At 57.7% G+C, this 27,686-nt stretch overlaps 1 protein-coding gene across 5 annotated transcripts in view; it reads left to right on the top strand.

The window, feature by feature from the left end:
- RNF31 (ring finger protein 31) overlaps window positions 1–24,412 on the top strand; it is a 28,129-nt gene extending 3,717 nt beyond the window's left edge. The window contains exons 2-23 of one of the 5 annotated variants that reach the window (XM_078863928.1): window positions 2,304–2,450; window positions 3,071–3,226; window positions 3,417–3,497; window positions 3,953–4,019; window positions 4,744–4,851; window positions 5,697–5,804; window positions 7,745–7,888; window positions 8,421–8,577; window positions 9,015–9,669; window positions 10,044–10,301; window positions 10,751–10,933; window positions 11,086–11,292; window positions 11,492–11,665; window positions 16,113–16,211; window positions 16,487–16,576; window positions 18,162–18,276; window positions 18,524–18,642; window positions 19,539–19,646; window positions 20,193–20,247; window positions 21,480–21,582; window positions 22,098–22,266; window positions 22,598–24,412. In XM_078863928.1, coding sequence (XP_078720054.1) covers window positions 2,304–2,450; window positions 3,071–3,226; window positions 3,417–3,497; window positions 3,953–4,019; window positions 4,744–4,851; window positions 5,697–5,804; window positions 7,745–7,888; window positions 8,421–8,577; window positions 9,015–9,669; window positions 10,044–10,301; window positions 10,751–10,933; window positions 11,086–11,292; window positions 11,492–11,665; window positions 16,113–16,211; window positions 16,487–16,576; window positions 18,162–18,276; window positions 18,524–18,642; window positions 19,539–19,646; window positions 20,193–20,247; window positions 21,480–21,582; window positions 22,098–22,266; window positions 22,598–22,636 — 3,342 coding nt within the window. In that variant the 3' untranslated portion in view covers window positions 22,637–24,412. Of the gene's footprint in view, window positions 1–2,303; window positions 2,451–3,070; window positions 3,227–3,416; window positions 3,498–3,952; window positions 4,020–4,692; window positions 4,852–5,696; window positions 5,805–7,744; window positions 7,889–8,420; window positions 8,578–9,014; window positions 9,670–10,043; window positions 10,302–10,750; window positions 10,934–11,085; window positions 11,293–11,491; window positions 11,666–16,112; window positions 16,212–16,486; window positions 16,577–18,161; window positions 18,277–18,523; window positions 18,643–19,538; window positions 19,647–20,192; window positions 20,248–21,479; window positions 21,583–22,097; window positions 22,267–22,597 lie in introns of those variants that run through there. The other 4 variants (XM_078863929.1, XM_078863930.1, XM_078863931.1 and 1 more) reach the window with 4 other exon arrangements.
- The last annotated feature ends 3,274 nt before the right edge of the window (window positions 24,413–27,686 follow it).

The raw sequence follows: 27,686 nt of genomic DNA, 5'->3' as shown, positions 1-27,686 counted from the left end.
TATCCCCCGTGTAGCCTTAACAGACTGTAGGGACAAGTGCTGTTAGCGAGCACCTATGAAGGCCAGAACGGTACACGAGGGGATGGGTGGCCAGCACCACGCCCGACCGCCTTTGTCTCCCCAGTGGCGATGTTTACACACCGCACCGGGTACTCGTTTCAGGCTGAGCCGACCTAGGGGAGGCCCAGGAGCGGTTCAGATAATCGTCACTGGTGTTGGCCGTGAACGGGAATCGAACCCGGTTCGCCAGGTTCATAGCGCAGCGCGCTAACCGCTACACACCACCACACACACACCACCACCACACACACACCACCACACACACACACACACCACACACACCACCACACCACCACACACCACCACACACCACCACACATACACACACCACCACACACACCACCACACATACACACACACCACCACACACACCACACACACACACACCACACACACACCACCACACATACACACACACACACCACCACACACACACCACACACACACACCACACACACACCACCACACACACACACCACACACACACCACCACACATACACACCACACACACACCACACACACACCACACACACACCACCACACACACACACCACCACACACCACACACACACCACCACACATACACACACACACCACCACACACACACCACACACACACCACCACATACACCACCACACATACACACACACCACACACACACACACACCACACACACACCACCACACACACACCACCACACACACACACCACACACACACACACCACACACACCACCGCACACACACACCACACACACACCACCACACACCACACACACCACCGCACACACACCACCGCACACACACCACACACACACCACCACACACACACACCACACACACACCACACACACACCACCGCACACACACAATCCGATTTGCTGTCCCCGGGGCTTTACGACGCTCCAGGTCGCGAGGAATCGCCTGACGCGGCAGCCGTCACGCCCTGGCCTCGCGGTTGTAAAGACGCCAGCAACGTTCTCTGATTCGCTTTGCTTTGGGCCGCAGGGTAAACAAGTCGTGGCTTCGCATCGAGGAGGACCTGGGTTCGATCCCAGGCTCGGGTGCCTTCCCCGTGCGGCATTTGCGTGCTATCCGCGTGGCCTTTCAAGGAAGCGTGTCGGCGCCGAGAAATTGCTCGCAAATGAGCGTGCTCAGTAGGATCACCCAGCGGCAGCTTCGGCAGCGCTCCCTACGGGGAAAGCTTGAACAAAACTCCGAGAGACTCAGACGAGGCTTTCCTGGGTGAACAACAATTGTGAACGGAATGAATCCAATTTAAATTTCGATTTAAAGCTTTCGTGACTGCAGGGATTCATCTTCTTGGTTCTTTCGGTAAAGTCACGTAGAAGGGAAGTAATAAAATAATACAAATAAAACATAATAAAATAATTCTCACGACGTTTCGGCCACAACGCAAGCAGCCATCTGCTTGCGTTGTGACCGAAACGTCGTGAGAATTATTTTATTATGTTTTATTTGTATTATTTTATTACTTCCCTTCTACGTGACTTTACCGAAAGAACCAAGAAGAGGAATGAATCCAGTTTACGTTTGTCTCGATGGACTTGCGCAGCTGGTCTGGCTAATAGCGCACCTGCTTATCAGCATTGCACGCATTCTTCACGCGCCCACCCACGCGCCGACACGGAACACGAATACGGACGAGGATGCGGCAGGGAACTGGCAGGCAACTTGCTCGACACGTGGATCAGTGTGGGGGGCACGCGAGGGCCGGTAGTCGGGTGTGAACGTGGTGGCGGGCAGCTGCAGTGATGGTGGAGGGGTGTGTGGTGTGTGCAAGTTTAGTGGTGGTGGAGGGCTGTGTGGTGTCTGCCTGGAGGTGGTGACGTGTGGTGGTGTGGTGTGAGATGTTATGGAATGGTGTTGAAAGTGGTGGTGGTGGTGGTAGGAGAGCGTGTTCTTGTTTGTGGGGAGCTGTAGCGAAGCGGTTAGCGCGCTGCGATACAAATCCGGTGACCCGAGTTAGATTCCCGCTCACGGCCAACACCAGTGACAGGTAACTGATCGGTCCTAGGCCACCCCTAGGTCGACTCGGCCTCAAATGAGTACCTGGTGCGGCATGTAAAACATCACCACAAGGGAGACAAAGGCGGCCGTGCATGGTTCTGGCCTCCCACCCCCTTGTGTATTGTGCCAGCCTTCATAGGCGCTCGCTAATGACACTTGCCCCAGAACACGATTAAGGCTACACAGGGGATTTGTGTGTGTTGTCTGCCAGGGCGGCAGGGGCCTGAACGCCGTACTCACTGCCCTCTCTGTTCTGGAGAAGTATGGCCGGAACCTCCTGAAGCCAGACAAGCCCGACTACTGGCAGACCGTCAAGTTTGACAACCCGGTGTTCAAAAACACGGTCGACTGCATCAAGGTATCCCCGTCCCGCCGAGCCTCCCGATGCCGTGGGGCCGGACCCTGGCCGTGGATAGTGTTCCCCTTGGGACAAACTACACTTTAGTTTTCAACCACGTGAGAGCCCAAGTATAATGTTCAAGGCAGACCCACAGCACAGAAACAAGTGCGAGAACCAGCATCATGCATTGGCATGGATTTCGTAAGATGACGCGGAATGACGATATCACCCTGGCCGCCAAGAAAAATCCTTTTGGTGCTGGTTTTTGTCACCACAATTTGTTCATTGACTCTTTAACCAGTGTGGCCAGATTTCTATCAGGTTGAATCCCTAATAACAAGACAACATTAAACTAAACATTCACATTAGTTCATCTTGACGAGTGTTATTATCCTCCCCATTCGGCGTAGACTAATGCCTTCACGCTTTTCAGCCACGAGGCTGAAAAGCGTCAGACAGAGTCCGGTCAGTCCGTGACGCTCTCCTGGGCAGGGCCAAGGGACCCGTGGCAACGTCGGCCTCCCTTTCCACCCGACGCACCGTGACGCCGTCGCGAGTCCCGACGCATCTGCGAGGCGCCCACCGCCATCGCCGAGACGAGCGACACGAGGGGCGGTGCCGGTCCGTGTGGTGCGCAGGGCTCGCGAGACGTCCTCACGATGTTCGGCTACACCGAGCGGCAGGCCGACGGGTTGGCCTTCCCGGACACGCGCGGCGAGCCCGACGTGGATCGCGTCGCCGCCGTCACCTTGGACATCTACCTGGCGCGATACGAGGTCGACATGATCTTAAAGGTGCGGAGAGCGCACGTGCCGCGGCACCTTCGCGTCGGGTCGCGAGCGCGTCGGGTCGCGAGCGCGGGAAAAACGTCCGTCACGTGCCGCTTCGGAGGCACGGGTTGGTGGGTCGCGTCGAGATTTATGCCGCGTCCTCAACCCGTCGCCCGTCGCACGCGTGCCTTTCATTTGACTTTCTCCTTCGCAGGGAACTCACCCCAAGCCGGAGCTCTTCTCATTCATTTCGCAAGAAGAAATTGAGAAGTCCAAAGTGGAAATGCAGAAACAGGCCAGTCCACTGCCGCAGCCACCCAAACACAGGCACAACCCGCGTGCCGGTCGTGCTGCGCAGATGTTACGCTGTGGCACCGTGCCGACCATAGATACAAACCGGTTTTAAAAAAGGGGCTAGGAAACCGATTCACTACCCAGTGTCGAATAGGAATGTAAAACGCTTACTTGGGAACCGCACATTCACACGCGGCTCGCTGCGGGGGCCTACTGAGCATGGCGCTAACTTGAGACACTCGGGTTGGAAATATTCCCATCCCAGTACCCGGATAAGTCGCCTTCAGTGACGGCTAAAACATCGCTTGTGGGCCTCTTCGATGGGGTTGGCCTCGCGTGGCCGGGGGCCGCGTGGACGAAGCCGCGGGCGGTAAGTTCCCCGGTTCGCGTTGTCGTCGTCGTATCGATGAAGGAACCTTCGCCGGCAGCTCACGGCCTCTCCTGCTGTCGGCGCAGGTGGCTAAGATGACCCCTCCCACAAGACTGCAGCCCGGCCACCCTCCCGACACCAAGACTCCCGCAGGTGCGTGCCGCGCGCTTGCCGGCGCTTGTGGCCATCGCGGTCGAGCACCGCCGCTGCTGTCGGCGCCGCTGTCACGTTTGCGGAGTTGCTTCGTTTTCAAAACCATCGTTGCACTTTGAACTTGCATGAGCGGCATGAATGGCGAGCGGCTACTGACATCCCACCTGGCTGCGCTTGTCTGACAGTGGCCGTTGTTGGAGCCGTACAAGAGCGAGCCGTGCTTGCTGTAGCTCTCCGTCGTGTGCGTTTGGGTCGTGATGGCGTTGCTTGGGGAGATGTCCGACTTTTCGCTCCACGCGCCGGGAGCTTCCGTTCCAGACGAATAAACAGTTCCTTCCGGAACAACTCCGGAACAGGCTGAAGATGGTCCCAGCCCGTCGAGCGAAATGTCGGACGTCGTGACGATGAGCGCAACGGCTGTCCAACCCGAGACGCGCGCGAGAGCGGCACGGCGGCACAACCGCACAAAACCTGCGCAGTAGTGGGGCTCCTTTTATCCGCTCCGTAGCTCCGACCTTAACAGGAGATCTGTCCGGATTGAAGAAGCCGGATTGCGCAAGCCGTAAATATCCACGCGCTCTATCAAAGGATGTTCGTTACTAAGTTGCAGGTTTTGTTGATTAGTTATTTTGCAGAATGTTACAATGTCCTAACCCCTCGATACGTTTCGTAGTGTGGGCCCTGTAGAACGTGCGTGTGATGTTTCACGAACGAACGAGTGAAGGGGTGACGCGACCTGCAATTCCACCGAAGCCAGCGGAGAGGGCAAAGGATCTGGCCGGGAACCAAAGGGCAGAAGCCGAGAAGCACGCTGTCCCCGCCGCCCCCACAGGTTCACATGACCCACCACCACCACTCACGCGGCCGCGCTGCATTTCCCCTAACGCTCGCCGGGACTCTCGCATCTCGCCAGGGCTCAAAGGGGCGAGAGACTCGTGACACCGAAGTCGTTTTGGCGATCATCAGAATCTTTTATTTAGCCTGGAGAAATCCGAAGTACTATGAAGTTCTTTTGCTCAGATGCCCAGGAGGGGTGCATCAACAAGTTAGAACAACAATCACTGCAACAAAACAATAGGAGTGTCAAAAACAATAGAAGTGCAAATAGCATATGTACATTAATTCCTGCCGATTTGTGAATACCAAATGTGGCAGTGCTGGAGCCAAAGCTGTAGTAAGCTGGCCCGGTTGTGGCCTAGGGCGCTGCTGCTGCTGCAAGTACAGTGTTGCCTTGGTGTGTGCATACTAACAGCGGAAACATGCTTCACTGGGTCAGTCACGCTGATGGGACGGGCAGGACCCAAGACAGGCTGAAGATGGTCCCAGCCCGTCGAGTGAAATGTCGGACGTCGTGACGATGAGCGCAGCAGCTGTCCAACCCGAGACGCGCGCGAGAGCGGCACGGCGGCACAACCGCACAAAACCTGCGCAGTAGTGGGGCTCCTTTTATCCGCTCCGTAGCTCCGACCTTAACAGGAGATCTGTCCGGATTGAAGAAGCCGGATTGAACAAGCCGTAAATATCCACGCGCTCTATCGAAGGATGTTCGTTACTAAGTTGCAGGTTTTGTTGATTAGTTATTTTGCAGAATATTACAATGTCCTAACCCCTCGATACGTTTCGTAGTGTGGGCCCTGTAGAACGTGCGTGTGATGTTTCACGAACGAACGAGTGAAGGGGTGACGCGACCTGGAATTCCACCGAAGCCAGCGGAGAGGGCAAAGGATCTGGCCAGGAACCAGAGGGCAGAAGCCGAGAACCACGCTGTCCCCGCCGTCCCCACAGGTTCACACGACCCACCACCACCACCACCACCACCCACGCGGCCGGGCTGCATTTCCCCTAACGCTCGCCGGGACTCTCGCATCTCGCCAGGGCTCAAAGGGGCGAGAGACTCTTGACACCGAAGTCGTTTTGGCGATCATCAGAATCTTTTATTTAGCCTGGAGGAATCCGAAGTACTATGAAGTTCTTTTGCTCAGATGTCCAGGAGGGGTGCATCAACAAGTTAGAACAACAATCACTGCAACAAAACAATAGGAGTGCGAAAAACGAGAGAAGGGCAAATAGCATATGTACATAAATTCCTGCCGATTTGTGAATACCAAATGTGGCAGTGCCAGAGCCCAAGCTGTAGTAAGATGGCCCGGTTGTGGCCTAGGGCGCTGCTGCTGCTGCTGCAAGTACAGTGTTGCCTTGGTGTGTGCATACTAACAGCGGAAACACGCTTCACCGGTTCAGTCACGCTGATGGGACGGGCAGGGCCCAGGACCTTTGACGTTTTACGCATCGTTCTCTCATCTATAGAGGAAACAGTAAACAATGTTTTATTATGCCAAGTAAGGACCACGGAGCTTTTAAGCTCTTCTTCACAAGTGACTGGCCACCAATGATAAGCTCAGCAAAGTCACTTATCACGTGGAAATTTATAACAGCCAAATACTCTACGCTTCCAAAAAAAAATTGGACCAAAGTAGACGTGATGGTTCCCGTGTTTGTATCCCAGGAAAGCCTGAGGCTGTTTTCTCGGAGGGTCCTGCTGATTTTTTGCAGCAGGAGGGGGCCAACAATTGATTAGTGATACCCACCGAAGTCCTCGGCAAGTGACTGTTCTAACTTGGGCCGTGATGCCGGTACACAATGGCCTACACGTGAGCGTACCTCGACTCGCGACCACGTAAATCACTACCAGCGCAGTATCGCCGAATAACCTGTCTTACAATATAAATTATATTCATTGAAACCTGGTTTGAGATGATGGAGACGCAAAGGGTCATTTTTTTTGCGGTCTCGTCGTAGCTGTGGTTAATTCGCTTTGCGTGATCCGTCCCTCCCACGCTCCTGCCATGCCTTTGCTGCGCACGGCGCCTGAGAGCTTTGCCCGGTCTCTCGTTGGCTCTCACCGGTCGTGTTGTGAAGTGCGCTTCGCCCGGGTCGCTCGGGGGTGCGAGAGCGTTAAGCCTCTGAGTGTCAGGAGACAGACAAAGCGATCCCTCTTGGCAGCGCTGCCAAAGCTCCGTCTCACGGATTTTACAAATCCGCCCCTGCACAATTTAAGGAATTGTGACGATTAGAGGTCATCGTTGGGTTACAAATATTGAACGTTGTCCTCGTGGGCGCAGAATCGACGGCGTGTGCAGGGTGGTGCGTGCTAACCGCTCGCGTGCCGTCGACACGAATCGTTACGATCCAGCGACAATTGTTGCATCACCTACCCTGCTGTTTTAGAAACTGCACACGACCGCTTTTTCAACTCGAGCAAAAATATATTCTCAAGTTTCATTCGCTGAGGAAAAAACTGTTCATTCTTCAGCTCTATCTATCTTTGTCCATCTGTAATGGGGGGTGGGGGGGGCGGCACAGTAACTTCCGTAAAGAAGATCTAATTTGAACGGGACTTTAGCTTGAAGTTGCGTGGCTGTTAGGGACTCGACCTAAGAGGCCACATTGATCAAAGCGTTGGCCGTGCCCCCCCCAACAGAGCCGCTATTCGAGCCCGGCTGTGTCATGGCGGACGTATTGCTTCCTGCGCACCTGCCTCGGGCGCTACCGTTGATATCGCTAATTAAACACCGCCTCCGCTGGCAAACGCGCGTCCGACAGGGCCACAGACTGCACGCACATGCGCGATTGTTCTTCCTTGTCTTGTCCTTTGCGGCGCCACGTGTCGCCGACGGCGGCGGCGGCGTGACCTGCGTGGCGCTCGCGCTGCCGTGCCGTTTCAGACGAATGCGCCATTTGCGCGGAGCCTCCGGACGTGCGCTGCCCCACCTGCGACAAGTCGCTGTGCGCCGACTGCGACACCAAGATGCACACGCACCCGTCCAGGGAGGCCCACGAGCGCGTCCCGCTGGCCTCGCCCGTCTCCAGTACGCCGCACGCTCGTCCCCGCCGGCCAGGATCGATCCTGGAGCTCGTGAAGAATCATGTTTTTGTTTTACTTGGCAAAGTGAAGCCCACTGAGCTATATAGCTGATGTTTTTTTAAGCGACCTGGCCACAAATGTTAGCTCGACCAAGTGGTTTATCGCGATCCACGCGGAGAACATGTATCGGCGTCAGGGTCGGGATTTGAACCCATGCGCTGCTGCCTACCAGGCGAGAGAGATAACATCTCGCCAGCATCGTGCCCCGCCGCTATCCACTGCTAGATGAAGGATGCAACAATCCCACGTGACTCCAGCACGAGAGCCGAAGTCCTAGCTAAGTTACGTTAACGACAGTGGATCTAACGGGGCACCTCGCCCATTAACTAGCAGGGTGTTTTGAGGGCACGGCGGCCGAGGAACGCTTGCCTTTGTCGGGCTTGTCGTGCCTGTGGTCGAGTGTGGAGCCGTCTTTGTTTTCCCTTTGCCGCCCCCGGTCTCGGTGATGTCGTGCGCGTGATGTCCCTGGGTGTCAGTGTGCGACATCTGCGGAGGAGACGCCGTGATGTCGTGCGTGTCCTGCGACAAGCGTCTGTGCACCGACTGCGACGGAAGCTTCCACAGGCATCCGCGCCGCTTCGAGCACGAGCGGGTGAACCTCAAAACGGGAAGGATCACCAAGCAGGTGACGAGGTGAGCGCCCCTAAGCTCTGCGCAAGCGGTCACCGCCACCACAGGACATGGGTCGCCACGCCCACCGCGTGACGCCACGGCCCACGGCGCCCGTCATGAACGGCGGTCGTCCCTGCCGAGGCTCGGCCGCGTTCCGGGCGATTTGGTCATTGGCCGCTCCGCCTCGTCCTTTACCCACCGCCGATGTCAATCGGTGGTTTTAAAATAGCGCAGTACCGCGGGGGGGCAACCGGGCGCTCGCCGGCGCTGCGGCGGTGTCACGGCTCGCGTAGTTCGTCGCTCGCCAGACCTCGCGCAGCTCTCGGGTGCCGAGGGCGTCCGCTCGGACCGAGTTGTCGTGCGGACGCCCTGGCGCGCTCCCGTACGCCGCGTGTCGTGTGCAACGGCGACGCTGCCTCGGGGGCCCGGCTCACCGCTGTCTTCCCTCTGCGCCCAAGCCCAGAGACGGAGGAGCGGCCGCCTTTCTTCAAGCCGATCGTCCTCCGCCCTCTCTCCGTGCCGGCCGGCAGCGAGTGGGGGTGCCCGCGCTGCTCGGGCCGCAACCTCTCCTCCGTCTACATCTGCAGGCACTGCCAGACGCCGCACCCGCCGCTGGACATGAGGAGCCGTTCCTCGGACGCCGAGATGGCGTTCGAGGCGGGCGACGGCGCCGCCGCTCCGCCTCGACCGCCGGCGACGTGGGAGTGCTCCACGTGCACGCTGGTGAACCGGGCGTCCGCGGTGCTGTGCGGCGCCTGCAACAGGCCCCGGCAAGCCAACAAGCTCAAGCCGACGGTGCCGGAGGACGTGCCGCCGGCGAGGCCGCCGACGCCGCCCGCCGCGCCGCCGGGGATGTGGCACTGCGAAGCCTGCACGATGTTCAACGAGGCCAAGGCCAAGGTGTGCGTGGCCTGCGACCGTTCCAAGGGGGCCCGCGCGCCCCGGGCCGCGGTCGATCGCCAACCGGGTGCCGACGTCGAGCGTCAGAGGCCGCCGGAGCCGCGCGGGCCGCAGCACGGCGACGCCCCGATGCTGATGGCGCAGGAGCAGCGGCGCAAGATCCTCCAGGAGGAGGAGAAGTCGAAGGGAATCGAGCTGATCCGGCTAATCAGGGTGAGGAGCGCGAACGCGAGCGCCCGTGGCCGAGACGGCGCGGGTCGCGAGGAGGGAATCGCGCGTTGGGGCCCCGGCGTGACGTGCGCGCGCCACCGCTTCCATTCGATCTCGGTCGGCGCGAGTTTCTTGAATCCTCTCGCAGTTGTCGTCGACTGGCTCCAGATCCCTTCTCTCCGGCCGTGGCGTGCCCCACGATTCGTTTTACCTGGGAACGACATTTCTGAAAAAGAGCTTCGTAGCTCATCGGATTCCTCCTCCAGGATAAATAAAGATTCTCAACGTGCCCCTGCATGTGCTGATTGTGAGCCCCTGCTGCTGCTGCCCCTGCTGCTGCTCCTGCTGCTGCTGCTGCGTGTGTCGCCGCTCCCCAGAGCGGAGAGTGCCAGGGCTTCTCTGCGAACGAGGTGTACTGCAGCCTCCAGGCGTCGAGCCGCCCCAAAGCGCTCGAGTGGCTGAGCGGCGGCGGGCTGGACGAGTGCCTGGAAACCATCGTGGCCATGGCCGAGAACCTGCCGCACGCCGGTTACGGGGGCAGCCTCTCCCGGCAGGAGGCCGCGGATGCGTGGATCGCCGCCGATGGGAACATCGAGGCGGCGGCCGAGGAGTGCTTGCGAGCGCGCAGAGTGAAGGTCGGCGTGGTGGCCGCGTCGCGGGAGTCGGGGTGGGCGAGGGGGGGTGAGGGGAGCGGGTGTCCTATCGGCGCACGGCACTTCCCGGTGACTGCCAGATTGATTGCACTCAGGCTGCGGTCATCTTGTGGCTGCCCTCGCATGGAGATTCATAAGAAACTTCCCCCGTCGTTTCAGCTGCTATGCCTGGGCGACTGTGCTGACCGTTGCACCGCTAGGATGATCTTGGCAATTTATTGTCGTGTAACCCTCCACCACCCGGCAATAGCCACACGCGCACAAGCGTTTTAACTCTCCGGTTATTCGTGTGCTGGCTTACCGGATAGTCAAAGCACAATTCTCTCAACCGAACGTAGCGCTGATCCTTCACGTCTCCCTGGAAAAGGGAGCACGGTTCGTGAAAAACCAACGCGGAACAGTTTGAACAAACGACCCTCCGCTGTGTGCAGATCGCCGAGATCCTCCGGCTGGGCGGCTACGAGGTGGCGGCCGTGGCTGAGAAGCTGAAGCTGAATGGCGGGAACGTGGACAAGGCCCTCGTCGCGCTCCAGGGGGAACTCCTGCGGCCGTCGGTGGACCGGTGCTGGCACGCGCCAGCCGAGGACGCCGTTCTCCGCGACGGCGACGACCAGGTCGGCGGCGCCGGCACCCGCGTGGCCGGCTGCGGTCACGTGACCCCTCCCCTCCCCCCCCCCCCCCCCCCCGTGATTCGACTTCGATTCTAACCGCCAAACCCCCCCGCCCCTCCCCCCCCCCCCCGTGTGTCGTGCGCTCGCGCTCCCAGAGAAAGCTGCGTTTCCTGCTGGCGCGCTACGAGCTGCAGAGCTGGGGCCGTGCCACGCTGGCGCTGAAGCTGCTGGCGGAGGAAAACGAGCAGTACCAGCTGGAGGACGTCGTGCGGGCCGTGCGCGACTTCAACGACCTCGAGCGGGCGAGGCAGTACCTGAAGAGAGAGTGCCCCATCTGCTGTAACATCTACCCCATGCACGGCGTAAGCGGCACCCCGCGAACGCCTCCGCGTAGCGAGGGGTCCGCGCGGCTCGGCCCTCCGTGGCGTTGGCGACGCCGATAACCCGAGCCGGTGGGCCCCGGCCGAGGAGGCCGCTCCGACGCCGGGCGCTGCGCTCACACCAGCGCAGCCCGGCCATAACGCGCGCGCCGTTCTGTCCTCACCCCACGTCCCCCCGCAGATGGTGAACATCATCTTCTGCGAGTGCGCCGTGTGCGTGGCGTGCTTCAAGATGAACTTCACCTTCACCATCAAGGAGAAGAACATTGCCAACCTGACGTGCCCCGTTTGCAATGCTTCACACCAACCGGACGAGGAGAGCCGCACCACTTTCTTCTCCCTCCTGGACGAGCAGGCACGCACTCACCCTCACTCGCACGCACTCACACGCACTCACACGCACTCACACGCACGCACTCACCCTCACTCGCACGCACTCACCCTCACTCACACGCACTCACATGCACGCACTCACCCTCACTCACACGCACTCACCCTCACTCACACGCACTCACATGCACGCACTCACCCTCACTCACACGCACTCACATGCACGCACTCACCCTCACTCGCACGCACTCACCCTGACTCACACGCACGCACTCACCCTCACTCACACGCACGCACTCACCCTCACTCACACGCACGCACTCACACGCACTCACATGCACGCACTCACCCTCACTCACACGCACGCACTCACCCTCACTCACACCCACCCACATGCACGCACTCACCCTCACTCACACGCACGCACTCACCCTCACTCACACGCACTCACACGCACTCACATGCACGCACTCACCCTCACTCACACGCACGCACTCACCCTCACTCGCACGCACTCACCCTCACTCACACGCACGCACTCACCCTCACTCACACGCACGCACTCACCCTTACTCACACGCACGCACTCACACGCACTCACATGCACGCACTCACCCTCACTCACACGCACGCACTCACCCTCACTCACACGCACTCACATGCACGCACTCACCCTCACTCACACGCACGCACTCACCCTCACTCACACGCACGCACTCACCCTCACTCACACGCACTCACCCTCACTCGCACGCACTCACATGCACGCACTCACCCTCACTCACACGCACTCACCCTCACTCACACGCACTCACATGCACGCACTCACCCTCACTCACACGCACTCACCCTCACTCGCACGCACTCACCCTCACTCGCACGCACTCACATGCACTCACTCTCACTCGCACGCACTCACCCTCACTCACACGCACTCACCCTCACTCGCACGCACTCACCCTCACTCACCCTCACTCACACGCACTCACCCTCACTCGCACGCACTCACATGGACGCACTCACCCTCACTCACACGCACTCACCCTCACTCACACGCACTCACCCTCACTCACACGCACTCACATGCACGCACTCACCCTCACTCACCCTCACTCACACGCACTCACCCTCACTCACACGCACTCACCCTCACTCGCACGCACTCACCCTCACTCACACGCACTCACCCTCACTCACACGCACTCACCCTCACTCACACGCACTCACATGCACGCACTCACCCTCACTCGCACGCACTCACCCTCACTCACACGCACTCACCCTCACTCACACGCACTCACATGCACGCACTCACCCTCACTCACCCTCACTCACCCTCACTCACACGCACTCACCCTCACTCGCACGCACTCACCCTCACTCACACGCACTCACCCTCACTCACACGCACTCACCCTCACTCACACGCACTCACCCTCACTCACACGCACTCACCCTCACTCACACGCACTCAAATGCACGCACTCACCCTCACTCACACGCACTCACCCTCACTCACACGCACTCACACACACGCACTCACCCTCACTCACACGCACTCACATGCACGCACTCACCCTCACTCGCACGCACTCACCCTCACTCGCACGCACTCACCCTCACTCGCACGCACTCACCCTCACACGCACTCACCCTCACTCACACGCACTCACCCTCACTCACACGCACTCACATGCACGCACTCACCCTCACTCGCACGCACTCACCCTCACACGCACGCACTCACCCTCACTCACACGCACTCACCCTCACTCACACGCACTCACCCTCACTCACACGCACTCACCCTCAGTCACACGCACGCACTCACACGCACTCACCCTCACTCGCACGCACTCACCCTCACTCACACGCACTCACCCTCACTCGCACGCACTCACCCTCACTCACACGCACTCACATGCACGCACTCACCCTCACTCACACGCACGCACTCACCCTCACTCACACGCACGCACTCACCCTCACTCGCACGCACTCACCCTCACTCACACGCACTCACCCTCACTCACACGCACGCACTCACACGCACTTACCCTCACTCGCACGCACTCACCCTCACTCGCACGCACTCACCCTCACTCACACGCACTCACCCTCACTCACACGCACTCACATGCACGCACTCACCCTCACTCGCACGCACTCACCCTCACTCGCAGCACTCACATGCACGCACTCACCCTCACTCACACGCACTCACCCTCACTCGCACGCACTCACATGGACGCACTCACCCTCACTCACACGCACTCACCCTCACTCACACGCACTCACATGCACGCACTCACCCTCACTCACCCTCACTCACCCTCACTCACACGCACTCACCCTCACTCGCACGCACTCACCCTCACTCGCACGCACTCACCCTCACTCACACGCACTCACCCTCACTCACACGCACTCACCCTCACTCACACGCACTCACCCTCACTCACACGCACTCACCCTCACTCACACGCACTCACCCTCACTCACACGCACTCACATGCACGCACTCACCCTCACTCACACGCACTCACACACACGCACTCACCCTCACTCACACGCACTCACATGCACGCACTCACCCTCACTCGCACGCACTCACCCTCACTCGCACGCACTCACCCTCACTCACACGCACTCACCCTCACTCACACGCACTCACCCTCACTCACACGCACTCACATGCACGCACTCACCCTCACTCGCACGCACTCACCCTCACACGCACGCACTCACCCTCACTCACACGCACTCACCCTCACTCACACGCACTCACCCTCACTCACACGCACTCACATGCACGCACTCACCCTCACACGCACGCACTCACCCTCACTCACACGCACTCACCCTCACTCGCACGCACTCACCCTCACTCACACGCACTCACCCTCAGTCACACGCACTCACCCTCACTCGCACGCACTCACCCTCACTCACACGCACTCACCCTCACTCGCACGCACTCACCCTCACTCACACGCACTCACATGCACGCACTCACCCTCACTCACACGCACGCACTCACCCTCACTCACTCGCACGCACTCACCCTCACTCGCACGCACTCACCCTCACTCACACGCACTCACCCTCACTCACACGCACGCACTCACACGCACTCACCCTCACTCGCACGCACTCACCCTCACTCGCACGCACTCACCCTCACTCACACGCACTCACATGCACGCACTCACCCTCACTCGCACGCACTCACCCTCACTCACACGCACGCACTCACACGCACTCACCCTCACTCGCACGCACTCACCCTCACTCGCACGCACGCACTCACACGTTTCGTAAGCGTAGAGAAGGGAGGGAATGACCGTGGCCGAGAAGACCTGAAGCTTCGTGTGGAGCGACAGACCAGGTAGCTTCCACACAGCGTTACGCAACCGATGAAAAGATAATGCCGCTCGATTGATTCGGAGTGAGACCTCTGCTGTTAAACCGGAGCCGGTCATGAGCACACTGCCCAGGTATGGGAAACTCTCCACTCTCTCCACTACTGCCCTTTCACCAAACTGCCCTATCACCAGTTGGTGATCGGGCAGTTGTACAAAATACCCAGGCAGGTGCTTAGTTTTTGTGGGGCTGATGGTAAGGCCCCACCTCTTAGTGGCAAGTTCCAGGTTCAGCAGCAGCGACTCCAACTCCTCCTCTGAGTGAGCAGCAATTACCAGATCATCGGCATACATAACATGGTTGAGCAATAGGGAGCCATCCTTTGACCGCACCCGGGCATCGATCAGCCTTCCATTGTATCTGTACCAGATGGAAATTCCTCCGGTACAGCTATTGAAGTCTTCACAAACTACATGGTCGAAATAGATTTTAAATAATGTGGGAGCCAGAGGACATCCCTGTCGCACCCCAAGGTGTACAGGGAATGGCTCCGAATACAGACCATGTAGTTTTACCCGGGCCCTGCACACTGAGGAGTGAGATGCCCCTGTAGTTGTTACAGTCTGTGCGGTCCCCCTTCTTAAAGAGGGGGACCACCAGGGCATCCTTCCAATCCTGCGGAACCTGTCCAGTGGTCCAGACACTAATCCTTGCCACCACAGCGTTGCCGTCCGGCACCACGAGGAGGTAGGGGGTTGCCGGACTATGCGCGCACACTAACTCACTCGCACACTAACTCACACACTCACTCACGCACTCACTAACGCACGCACTCACTCACTCATGCACTCACTCACGCACTCATGCAGACACACAATCGCACACGTACACACACATTCACCCACATGCTCACACACGCTCACACACGCTCACTCACACACTCACGCAGACACATACTCACACCCGCACTCACGCGCTCTCTCATCACCTTCACGTCATAACTATGCAAAGTGATGGAATCTATCATCTGTCCGGGCTCCGTCACGCACGGTGGCTTTGGGGCCTCTTCTCTTGACACTGTCGGTGGTGTCGTCTTTTGTATGAAACAGTTCAGGAATTATCTGGACCCGGAAGTCTTCCGGCTGTTTGAGAACAAAATGAGAGACCGTGCTCTCTACATGATGCCCAACTTCCGCTGGTGTGCGCACGTACGTACATGCTGCCCCCACGTACACGCTGCCCCCATGTACACACTGCCCTGGCGTACACCCTACGTACGCGCCGCATGCAGCCTCGCGCGCTGCCCCCACCCCCACCCAAGTCGGTAAAACCGCGTCACGCCACACCGTGCCACGCCGCGCCACGGCGTGCCACACTGCGGCACGCCGCACTACACCGTGCCACGCCGCGCCACGGCGTGTCACACTGCGGCACGCCGCACTACACCACGTCACGCCGCTCCGCCGTCTGCGTGTGTGGGCAGTGTCCAAACGGAAGCATCCACGACGCGCCGCGACTGCGCATGGACTGCACCTACTGCAACAAGAGCACGTGCTCCAAGTGCAAGAAGCCGGTACGAGGGGGGGCACGCGGAACGTCGGTCGCACTGCGTGTGGCTTCTTAGCTCGGAGAGGCAGAGCACCCGGAGAGCACAAAACCGAGGGGAGGGAGAGAACGCACAGATTCCACGCAAAGCCACCCGAGTCGGGAATCGAACCGAGGCCCTTCTTGCAGTAATGCGCGGCGAGCGTGGCATCTTCCGCCCCACCACCCGGCCACTCCGGTGGCGTGCGAGTCGGTGATTTCCGTGGAAGGTGACCGCGTGTTTTGGGTAGTCGGTCTCACCAGCTTTTGCCAAACAGGTGAGAGGTCGCAGACCAAGAGCGTTGGCACCTCTGTGGGGTGGGGGTGGCGCCTTCGTTTGCTCTTTCTCCCCCGTGGCTGCGGTGAACTGGCAACTCCTCACCGCTGGGCAAATGCCTGCCCCGTTCTCCATTCCCTCCTCTCCCCAGCTGCTCGTGTCCAGCAGCGGCCTCCGAACTCTGCTGCTGCTGCAGTTGCAGCTGCAGCTACCGTCTCTCTGCTTCTCTCTCCCTCCCCTCGGTCCCCGCTCCGGCGTTGGCGTCGTCTCTCATCGTGCGCACGGCTCGCGCTTAATGACGCAACCGTTCCTCGGCAGCAGTTGCCTTCAAGAGTTTCGTTGATTTAATTTTTCTTCGCCTGGAGGATCCCTCGACACGGGACGTCTCGTTGGCAAGCGGCTCCAGGGTGTCGATTGGCACGCACGCAACGACGTCGCTCGGGCTATTCTCATCGTTTATTGCCGTTACAAAGCGGACGGGAATCTTGTTTGTTACGCAGTAACCGCGAGTGCCCGTTGAACGCTGGGGAGCGGTGGCGCAGCGGTGAGCGCCCCGCAATACAAACCCGGCGACCCAACTCAGATTCTCGCTCACGACCAATAACGGTGGAGAATATTTGCGAACCGGCCCTCGGCCTCCCCTAGGTCGACTCCGCATCAACTAAGTGTCTGTTGCGATGTGTAGGCACTGGGGAGACAAAGGCGGCCGAGAATGGTGCTGGCCACCCACTCCCCTCGTGTGCCGTACCGGCCTTCATAGGCGCTCCTCGCTAATAGGACTTGCCCCAACGGTCTGCTCAGGCTGGGCGTGGGATTTTTGTTGAATGTTGCCCGTGCTGCCCGTGCTGCCCGTGCTGCCCGTGCTGCCCGTGCTGCCGTGCTGCCCGTGCTGCTCGTGCTGCCCGTGCTGCCCGTGCTGCCCGTGCTGCCCGTGCTGCCGTGCTGCCCGTGCTGCCCGTGCTGCCCATTGACGCATTCCCCACCGGGTGGCGCTGTCTCCCTACTTTCTGAACCCGCTCGCAGCTCTCGGGGAGATGCCCCAATAGGAAATGTCTTCGTGTTATGACACCAGTCGGGGTGTTTGGAATTTAGTTGTCAAAGTCGAAACTAATAACAAGGATGTCCGCTCTCGAGTCAGCAAAGCCTCACCGAGTCTCAGGATTCCATCGCTTGTTAAACACACGACGATCGCGTGTTCATTCCTCGCTGATCACGTGCTAAACATTTGGGAGACGTGTTGATCGCGTCACGGACGTGCGCGTGACACGTGTGTCGCTGGCGTGTGCGTGCCGCGCAGTGGGAGGTGCAGCACGAGGGCCTGACGTGCGAGGCGTTCCACATGTGGAAGCTGGACAACGACCCCGAGATGCAGGCGGCCGGCCTCGCGGCCTTCCTCAAGGAGAACGGCATCGGTGCGCCACCATCACCGGCAACATCGCCGCCATCACCACCATCACCACCACCATCACCGCCATCAACATCACCGCCATCTTGAGCTCAAACTGACACAACCAAGACATACATCGCCTTCACCGCCACCACCATCTCCTGGCCACCTCGGCCCTGCTTGGCCCGCGGCCTGCCCGGGCGAGGGGCGCCGGCGTGTGCGTGGCGACGCGGCCCTCGTGACTCTGGCCCCGTGCCGCCCTGTGCCCCCAGCGTGCCCCAAGTGCAAGTTCCGCTACGCCCTGGCCAAGGGCGGCTGCATGCACTTCACGTGCGTGCAGTGCAAGCACGAGTTCTGCAGCGGCTGCTACAACCCCATGTGCAGGGGCAACGTACGTGAACACCAGGCACACACGCACACACACACATACACACACTCACACGTAAATACACACGTACACACACACCCACATGCGTACACATGCACACACGTGTATACACACCCACACACATGTACACACCCGTACTTACACACGCTCAAACGTACATCCACACACATGTACATACATACACACACACGCGTGCATACAAACAAAGATCCCCCGTATAGCCTTAAACCGACTGTTGGGGCAAGTGCTGTTCGCGAGCACCTATGAAAGCCGGCAAGGCACGTGATAGTGTGGGTGGTCAGCACCCCGCCCGGCCGCCTTTGTCTCCCCAGTGGCGATGTTTACACACTGCACCAGGTACTTATTGGAGGCTGAGTCGACCTTAGGGGAGGCCCAGGACCGGTTTATATAATCTTCACCGGTGTGAGTGGCCGTGAGTGGGAATCGATTTCGGGTCGCCGGGTTCGTAGCGCAAGCGCTAACCGCTACACCAACACCCCACACACACACATATACACACATTCATACATACCCACACACACGTACATGCGATTACACAAAGACGAAGGTCCCCCATGTAGCCGTACGTAGGCTGTTGGGGCAAGTGCTGCTGACGAGCGCATGTGCGGGCCGCGGCAGCGTGGCGGGCGGCGCACTGCGATGTGAACCCTGAATCACTTTCACAGGCGGCACCGGGCCAATGACACCCTAACCGGCCCCATGCCGGCCACTCGGCCTTCATTGAGTGCCTGGAAACAAAGGGTTTGGTGCCGGCCACACCGCCCGTTGGCGTGCCACCCCGGCCTTCGCAAGTGCCGCTCGCTCACGGCGCGTGCCCCTCGAGTCCGCTACGGCCCTCGCCGGGCGGCGAGTTGACGTTGACCTTGCGTGACCCCCAGGAGTGCGGCATGGGCTGCACCAACATGGGACTGCACGCGCACCACCCGCGCGACTGCCTGCACTACCTGCGCGACTGGGACATCAAGCGGCTGCAGGCGCTGCTCACGGTGAGTGGTGGCGCAGCGGCGCGCGGGTTGGCCGTTTTTCATCGATGAGCGCGTGCGCGCGTGCGCGCGTGCGAGCGTGCGAGCGTGCGTGCGTGCGTGCGAGCGCGTACGAATCCAAATAGGGGGAGCGAAAGTGTAGTGGTTAGCACGTTGCGCTACAAACCCGGTGAGTTCGATTCCCGCTCACGGCCAACATCGGTGGCGAGCGTCTGGACCGGTTGCGCCAAACTACGGACGGGAAGTGACGGGCGACGCTCGGTGATGCCGTTTGCATCGTCAGCCGCGTCGCGACGGCCGTGCGTGGCCCGTCGACGTTTCCCGTCTTCAGGAGGCGGGATGTCGGGGTGGTCGTCGTTTTCACGGGACCCGAGTATTGGCATCGATCGATGGAATGGCACCACCGCCGCCCCCGTCCGCGGCGGCGAGCGCGTCACGGACCGCCGCCTTCGTTACCGTTTGGCGGCGACGTCGAAACGTGTTTCTCGAGATGCGGGCTCACTGCGAGCGGTGGTAATTGTGACCGTGTGACGACCACGCTGTGTGCAGGACCACAACCTCGCTTTCAACGTGAAGCCCAGGCTCGGCACCGTCGCCAACACCGGTGAGTCCCGGCGCCGCCTGCGACGCCCGGGCCGTGTGTCGCCTCCCTGTCGCTCTTCTCTCGCTGCTGCTACCATGGTCACCCGTGTTGAGGACTTGGTCTCTACCAGACCCTGAGTGTTGTGTTTCGTCTCATCCATCACCACCACTGTGTTCAACCACCGCCACACTGCAGGTCACAACAGCACACTCACTCAACCAGTCACCCACTCACTCAGTCACTCACCTACTCATTCACCTACTCATTCACCTACTCATTCACCTACTCACTCACCTACTCACTCACCTACTCATTCACCTACTCACTCAGCTACTCATTCACCTACTCATTCACCTACTCACTCAGCTACTCATTCACCTACTCATTCACCTACTCATTCACCTACTCACTCACCTACTCACTCACCTACTCATTCACCTACTCATTCACCTACTCACTCAGCTACTCATTCAGCTACTCATTCACCTACTCATTCACCTACTCATTCACCTACTCGCTCACCTACTCATTCACCTACTCACTCACCTACTCATTCACCTACTCATTCACCTACTCATTCACCTACTCATTCACCTACTCATTCACCTACTCACTCACCTACTCATTCACCTACTCATTCACCTACTCACTCACCTACTCATTCACCTACTCATTCACCTACTCATTCACCTACTCATTCACCTATTCATTCACCTACTCACTCAGCTACTCATTCAGCTACTCACTCACCTACTCACTCACCTACTCACTCACCTACTCATTCACCTACTCATTCACCTACTCACTCACCTACTCATTCACCTACTCATTCACCTACTCATTCACCTACTCATTCACCTACTCATTCACCTACTCATTCACCACACCCTTAGCCACTGACCACTCGGCAGATGTCGCAACACTTCCCTTTTCTGCTTATTCCCTCCACATTCGACTTCCTCCCCCATCGCCTCCAAAAAAGTTTGACATCTTCAACAGTGCAGTTTGTTGCTGGCACTTAACGCTTGAATGATGATTTTGATTATGATGCCATGCTGATGTCTGCACATTGGCAGGACACTGCAGGATGATGATGATGGAGTTGATGATGAAGCTGACGATTGTGCTTCTGATGATGATGATGGTTGTGGTGCTGCTGATGGTGGTGGTGCTGCTGATGGTGGTGGTGCTGCTGATGATGGTGGTGGTGCCGTCCGATGACGATGCCTTGCCAACGCCTGCGTGTGCCACAGTGCCAGGAGTCTGCGAGGTGTTGGAGCAGAAGGACTTGGCGAACGGGTTGCGCGATGAGGCGTGCGGCAAGGCGGTCGCCGACCGGCAGGCCGGCCTCTGCGAGTGAGCCTTGTCCCGGCGAGCACCTCCTCCTTCACCAGGCCGTACCGTAGGGTCGCGCTTACCGGGGCCGGGGGGAGGGGGGGGCAGGCGGACGTTCCGCCACAGACGCCGCGCCGAGCGCGTAAGACGGCGCGGTAACGGCCGCCATCGCTCGCCGCGACCGGTGGCAACCGCTGCCGTGGGGAGACGGGAGTTGTGACCGTTCATTGGTCCGCACGGGACAGAGCGCGACAGAGCGGAGTGAAGTAAACATTTGAAAACGTTCATCTCACCACACCCGGGGGTCTGCCACTGCTCGGTTGGAATGAGCTTTGCCGGCCGGGCGTGCGCCCCTGCCAATGAGCGTCTCTCTCCCTCCCCTCCACCAACACCGCCATCACCACCACCGTCGCCACCGTCACCAATCCTTCCACAACTGCCACTGCCGGCATCACCACCGCCCCCCCCGCCACCCCCTCCACCATCGCCGCCATCGTCACCTCCTCCTCTGCCCCCCTCCCCTCCCCTCCGCTCAGGCTGCACTACAAGGAGTACCTGGTGAATCTCGTCAACGAGAACTCCGTGGACCCCGTGCAGCGCTACGACCTCAACGAACTCCTGGCGGAGATGAATCGCAACGGCCGGGCCGAGCCGCCCCACGCCGCCAACGAGGACGACGCCCAATACCAGCAGCGGCTGCTGCAGGTCAGGACCGGGCGACGGAGTCCTGAACTCCGGCCACTGTCACCCCGAGCCCCGGCCATCGTGATGCTGAGCTTTGACCCCTGTCGATCGAAACAACAGTCCTCTTTATCCCAACACCAGCTCCTGTCTCTCACAGCCAGCCCAATAATCCCTCGCGCAGCCCCCGTCACCCCAAATGGCTGCGTGTGTCCGGCGCAAGCGCATCGCCCCTGGCGGCACTCCCACTCGGTGTCGTCGTTGTCCCACGCGGCTTGGCCTCCTCCTGCCCCTCGACGCATCAACGTCCAGTCGTTAACACGCTGCTGAAGTTTCTCGTTTCCTTTGTCTTCAGGAAATCCTGGCCAATATCCCCCTGGTGAAGAGGGACTGAGGAGGAGGAGGAGGTGGTGGAGGGGTGGGGGGGAGTCGGTGAGGGGTGTGCCGGCGAGGCGCTGCCCGCACCCTCCTTTGGGCGTGCGGAGCCCCCCCCCCCCCCCGGGTCGTATTCTCACTGCCAGGGTCACGGCGGTTTCTCTCGGGTTCTCCTTGCTTTCTTCGGGACGTTCAGCGGAGACGCCCGGCAGTGGGACGAGTGTCACGGTTGGATCTGCGCCAGTACCTCTGGCCACCGAACACGGCACCGGCATAGCCCTCGGTAGACGCTTGCTCTGCGGTTGCCCTTTGCCAGCTGACTAACAGGTTCACGGGTTCACAGTCGGATCGGCAGGGTAACAGTTTGCCTCTACGATGTATTGTTGGGATTGCACCGCGTTTTGTTTGGCACGGCGTCCCACGTTTCACTCCCGGCGCATCAACGTCCAAACTGAGCGTGGCGGCGGGTGAACGGGGATCTCTGACACAGCACTTGCAGCTCGCGGCACCTTCGTCTTCGCGAAGACGCTTCCGCACGCACCCACGGTGCAATATTTGCACTCTCCGATCACCGACTGGGTTTCCCGTGACGGCACCGACCGGGGCAACACCCTGACCCCGCGTAGTGAACCAGGCGTCGCCCGGTCACCTCCACGCACGCCGGACGCTGCGGTTGCCGCCACAGCGGCCGGCGGCTCCTCATTGCTGCGGCCCCGTGGCGGCCAGGCAATAACCAGGCCGGGGAGCGAGCGCGGGGCGAGCGCGGGGCGAACGCGGAGACCGCGGAGACCACGGGGCGAGCGCGGAGACCGCAGGGCGAGCGCGGAGACCGCGGGGCGAGCGACGTTTACTCTGCCCTGCTGTCTTCTGCTCGGTGTAATTTATGCAGCATGACAACATGAACGTCACGGTCTCTAAATAAAACGAGCCCCTGGCGGGGCCTGGTTGTTTTCTGTTGAATGTTAATGGGTTGTGCGGTTCTTTAGTTGTACTTTTCAGTGAACCAAAGGAGGTGATGGTGGTGTTGGTGGTGGCGGTGTTTGTCGGCTAACCCATGATGCCTGGGGTCTGTCCCGTGGCGTCCTGCCGGCAGTGATCCTTCGGCTTCAAAGTGCACCCGGCCTGCCACGTGAGGGCTGCGGTGATGCCACCATCACTTCATGTGGTGTTTGTGGTCACGATGATGATTATACGGCTGTTCCCGGACCTGAGATCAGGAGTGAACGCATTGGCCAAACGTACAAGCAGGAGCCTCCGGAAAGGGCTCGGTAAGACTTTCCTTGGCAAACTCCTCCACGACTCGTTATAGACGCATTCTGGCCAAGATCTACACCGAAGACGAGTATGAATCTCCGCTATATAGTCTACACGGACTGTCGGGACAAGTGCTGTTAGTGAGCACTTGGGAAGGTCGGCATAGCGCAGGAGCGAGTGGGATGTGGCCAGCTCCACGCCCGGCCGCCTTTGTCTCCCCGGTGCTGATGTTCACACACCACCGGATACTCATTTAAGTCTGAGTCAACCTCGTGAGGCCCAGGACCGGTTCAGAGATTTGTCACCGACGGTGGCCGGAAATCGAACTCAGGTAGCCGGGGTCGAGGCACAGTGCGCCACTACCCACCACCACCACCACGCACCTTGTTACTGAAGATGTTGGTGATAATGAAGGACATCTTGTGTTCTAACGGGCATTGGGCGATCTGCTGTTCTATAATTTGAGCCAGTGGTGTTATATTCCACGTGTTTATGGCAGGGAGAAGTCCGCTCAAATAAAATTGGGGGCGACATAAACATGTCCGTCACGCGTTGCTTTGTGCCTTGGATTTGAATTCACGTGGCGGCTGAGAGCAAAGTGGGCCATGTGTGACGTGTCGTGAGTGGGGAGCTGAGCTTCATCGATTACACTGGTTTACATCCAAAATGCTTCCGAAATGTCCAACTTTACTAATTCACTGAGAATGAAAATGAGGCTTAAAATGTTTGATTGGCTCTAGTTTTCAAGATATGCAACTGGGGCAGGATATACAACACTTGGGAATGGCGGAGGATGAGTGAGTTCTAAAGGGAAGGGATCTCAATTAAACGAGAAATGACAAATACATCTTTCACTGGATCTATAAATACATCTATGACTGGGTTTGGACAGTACTTGCTTTTTGAGCTAAACAATTAATGATGCAATCTAAACCTGATATTGCATCATTCGTGATTTGAATTGCATCGTGTTATTCCTATAAGTCATGGATGATGCAATTATAACTCGGCTTACATCCCTCTGCTGAACAAATGGCCCTATATCAGCCCTAGAAATCACGCAGTGTCGTGCTCTCTTATTTGTCAGTGTTTGATTTTGCAAAGGAGCACATTTTTGTTTCGCCAAAGTGAGCAGAGATGCCTCGTACTTGTGCGAACAAAGCAGATCACTTCTGCTGTACTCTTTGGTTCTTTCGGTAAAGTCACGTAGGTAGAAAAATAATCGTCATCAGGTGGGACAACCACAGCACACGTTTTTTCTTGCTGTGGTTGTCCCACTGATGACGACAGTCGTTGAGAAAGCCTATCACCTTTATTTTGGCTGCAAAACTGGAGATTAGGACAGAAAGTGGGCCCCACAAATATGCTGCAACACTTGTTCAACAAATATTTGCCAGTGGTTGAAAAGGAAATCGATGCCTTTTGCAGTGCCAATTATTTGGAGAGAGCCAACAGATCATATCAGCAATTGTTACTTCTGCATGGCGCCTCCAGTTGGGAAAGGTGCGTCAAAGAAGAAATAGTGGACTCTGCATTATCCAAACATTCCATCAGCTACACGCCCAGTACCCCACGGAGAAGGACTGCCGGTTCCTGATGCACCAGAATCATTCTCACTTGAGTCAGACGAGGATGAAACTTCTGGTCCTGAACCATCAAGGTCACATGACCCCGATTTTCTCCCATATTCCTCTTGACCACACCTCATACCACAAGGTGAACTGAGAGACGTTGTCAGGGATCTGGAACTACCCAAGAGCTAGGCAGAGCTGTTGGGCTCCAGGCTGCAGCAGTGGAATCTCCTGGCGGGTGATGTTTTGGTTTCCATGTTCCGTGACCGTCAAAAGGATCTTGTCCCATTCTTCTTCATGGAAGGTGATCTTGTAGCCTGCAACAACATCGATGGTGTGATGGCAGCCCTCAACATCGTTCTTGATCCAGATGAGTGGAGACTTCATTGATTAATGAGAATAAGAGTCTTAAAGCTGTTTTGCTGCATAATGGCAATGTTTTGCAATCAATTCCAGTTGGTCATGCAGTCCATATGAAGGAAGGCTATGACAACTTGAAACAACTTTTGAGGTGCATAAACTATGCCCAACATCAGTGACAGCTTTGTGGCGATTTGAAGGTTGTTGCTCTCTTGCTTGGTCTGCAGACTGGATACACAAAGTACTGCTAGTTTCTCTGCGAATGGGATAGTCGCGCAAGAGATTCCCACTACATCAAGAGAGATTGGCCACTCCGACAGCCACTGAATCAAGGAAGTTTTTGTTACCACCCTTACACATCAAGCTGGGTCTGATGAAGAACTTTGTCAAAGCCAATGGACAAAACACAAGCAGCTTTCAAGTACCTCCGTGGAAAATTACCAAGGTTAAGTGAAGCTAAGACAAAGGAATGTGTCTTTGTTGGTCCTCAGATTCGTGAACTTCTTCGAGATGATGCATTTGACAGCGCACTGCGTGGCAAGGAAAAGACGGCATGGAACGCCTTCCAGTTAGTGGCAACACATTTTCTCGGAAACAACAAGGCAGACAATTACAGGGAGTTGGTGGAAAACCTCAGGGCATACAAAAGCCTTGGTCGCAACATGTCACTAAAGATACGTTGTTTGCACTCTCATCTCGATTTGTCCCCCACCGAACTGCGGAGCAGCGAGCGACGAGCATGGCGAGCGATGTCACCAGGAGATTGCGACGATGGAGAAACGCTCTCAGGGCAAATGGAGCCCATCAATGCCTGCAGACTATGGCTGGACAGTGACAAGAGATGATCCATTTAATGAATACAAGAGACAAGCCAAGAAGCGCCGAGTAAACACTGAATGAGGACTAAACAATGTTCTTATATATACACAATAGTTTTTTTGCCTTTTGTTTCATAGTGCATTTTATTTCTCTAACCTTTTTGCTGACTTTTAAAGTGTTACATAAATAAGACAGGTGAAATGTAATCATGTAAAGCAACCATAAACACGTGAAAAGACCTCGGTTAACAATGTATTAGTAAAACTCTAGACAAAATACATCGACGTAAAATGTAAAAACTTAAATATCTTGGTAACAGTAGCCAATCGGTTGTTTTAATTTTCATGTTTCAATTCAGCACGTCAAAATCCATAATGAACAGCGCGTTTCATCTCTGAAGCAGACGACGTCTAAAACATCGCAGACCGCTGTTACCATGACTGGCGAGGAGTGGCAAAGTGGTGAGCGCAGTGCGCTCGGACCCAGCCACCTGAGTTCAATTCCAGGTCCCCGCCACCAAAGTTGGTCACCTGGTGTGGTGTGCAGACAGTCACCTGATGAACAACACTTCACTGCTGGTGAACAACACTTCACTGCTGGTGAACAACACTTCACCGCTGGTGAACAACACTTCACTGCTGGTGAACAACACTTCACTGCTGATGAACAACACTTCACTGCTGGTGAACAACACTTCACTACTGATGAACAACACTTCACCGCTGGTGAACAACACTTCACTGCTGGTGAACAACAGTTCACTGCTGGTGAACAACACTTCACTGCTGGTGAACAACACTTCACCGCTGGTGAACAACACTTCACTGCTGATGAACAACACTTCACTACTGAGCTCCCCATCTCTGCAGATTGCGTGGCAGCCGTTGTCATGGAGACCAGGCACGTGGATTGTGAACCCGGAACCCCGATGCAATCAGCCATTCATGCACACACACTACACTACACACACTACACATACACACTACACACACACACTACACACACACACTATACACACACTACACACACACACTACACACACTACACACACTACACACACACACT

The sequence above is a fragment of the Lampetra fluviatilis genome, chromosome 17 (genome assembly GCF_964198595.1).
Source record: "Lampetra fluviatilis chromosome 17, kcLamFluv1.1, whole genome shotgun sequence".
NCBI lineage: Eukaryota > Metazoa > Chordata > Hyperoartia > Petromyzontiformes > Petromyzontidae > Lampetra > Lampetra fluviatilis.
This window is presented reverse-complemented; position numbering and strand designations above follow the sequence as displayed.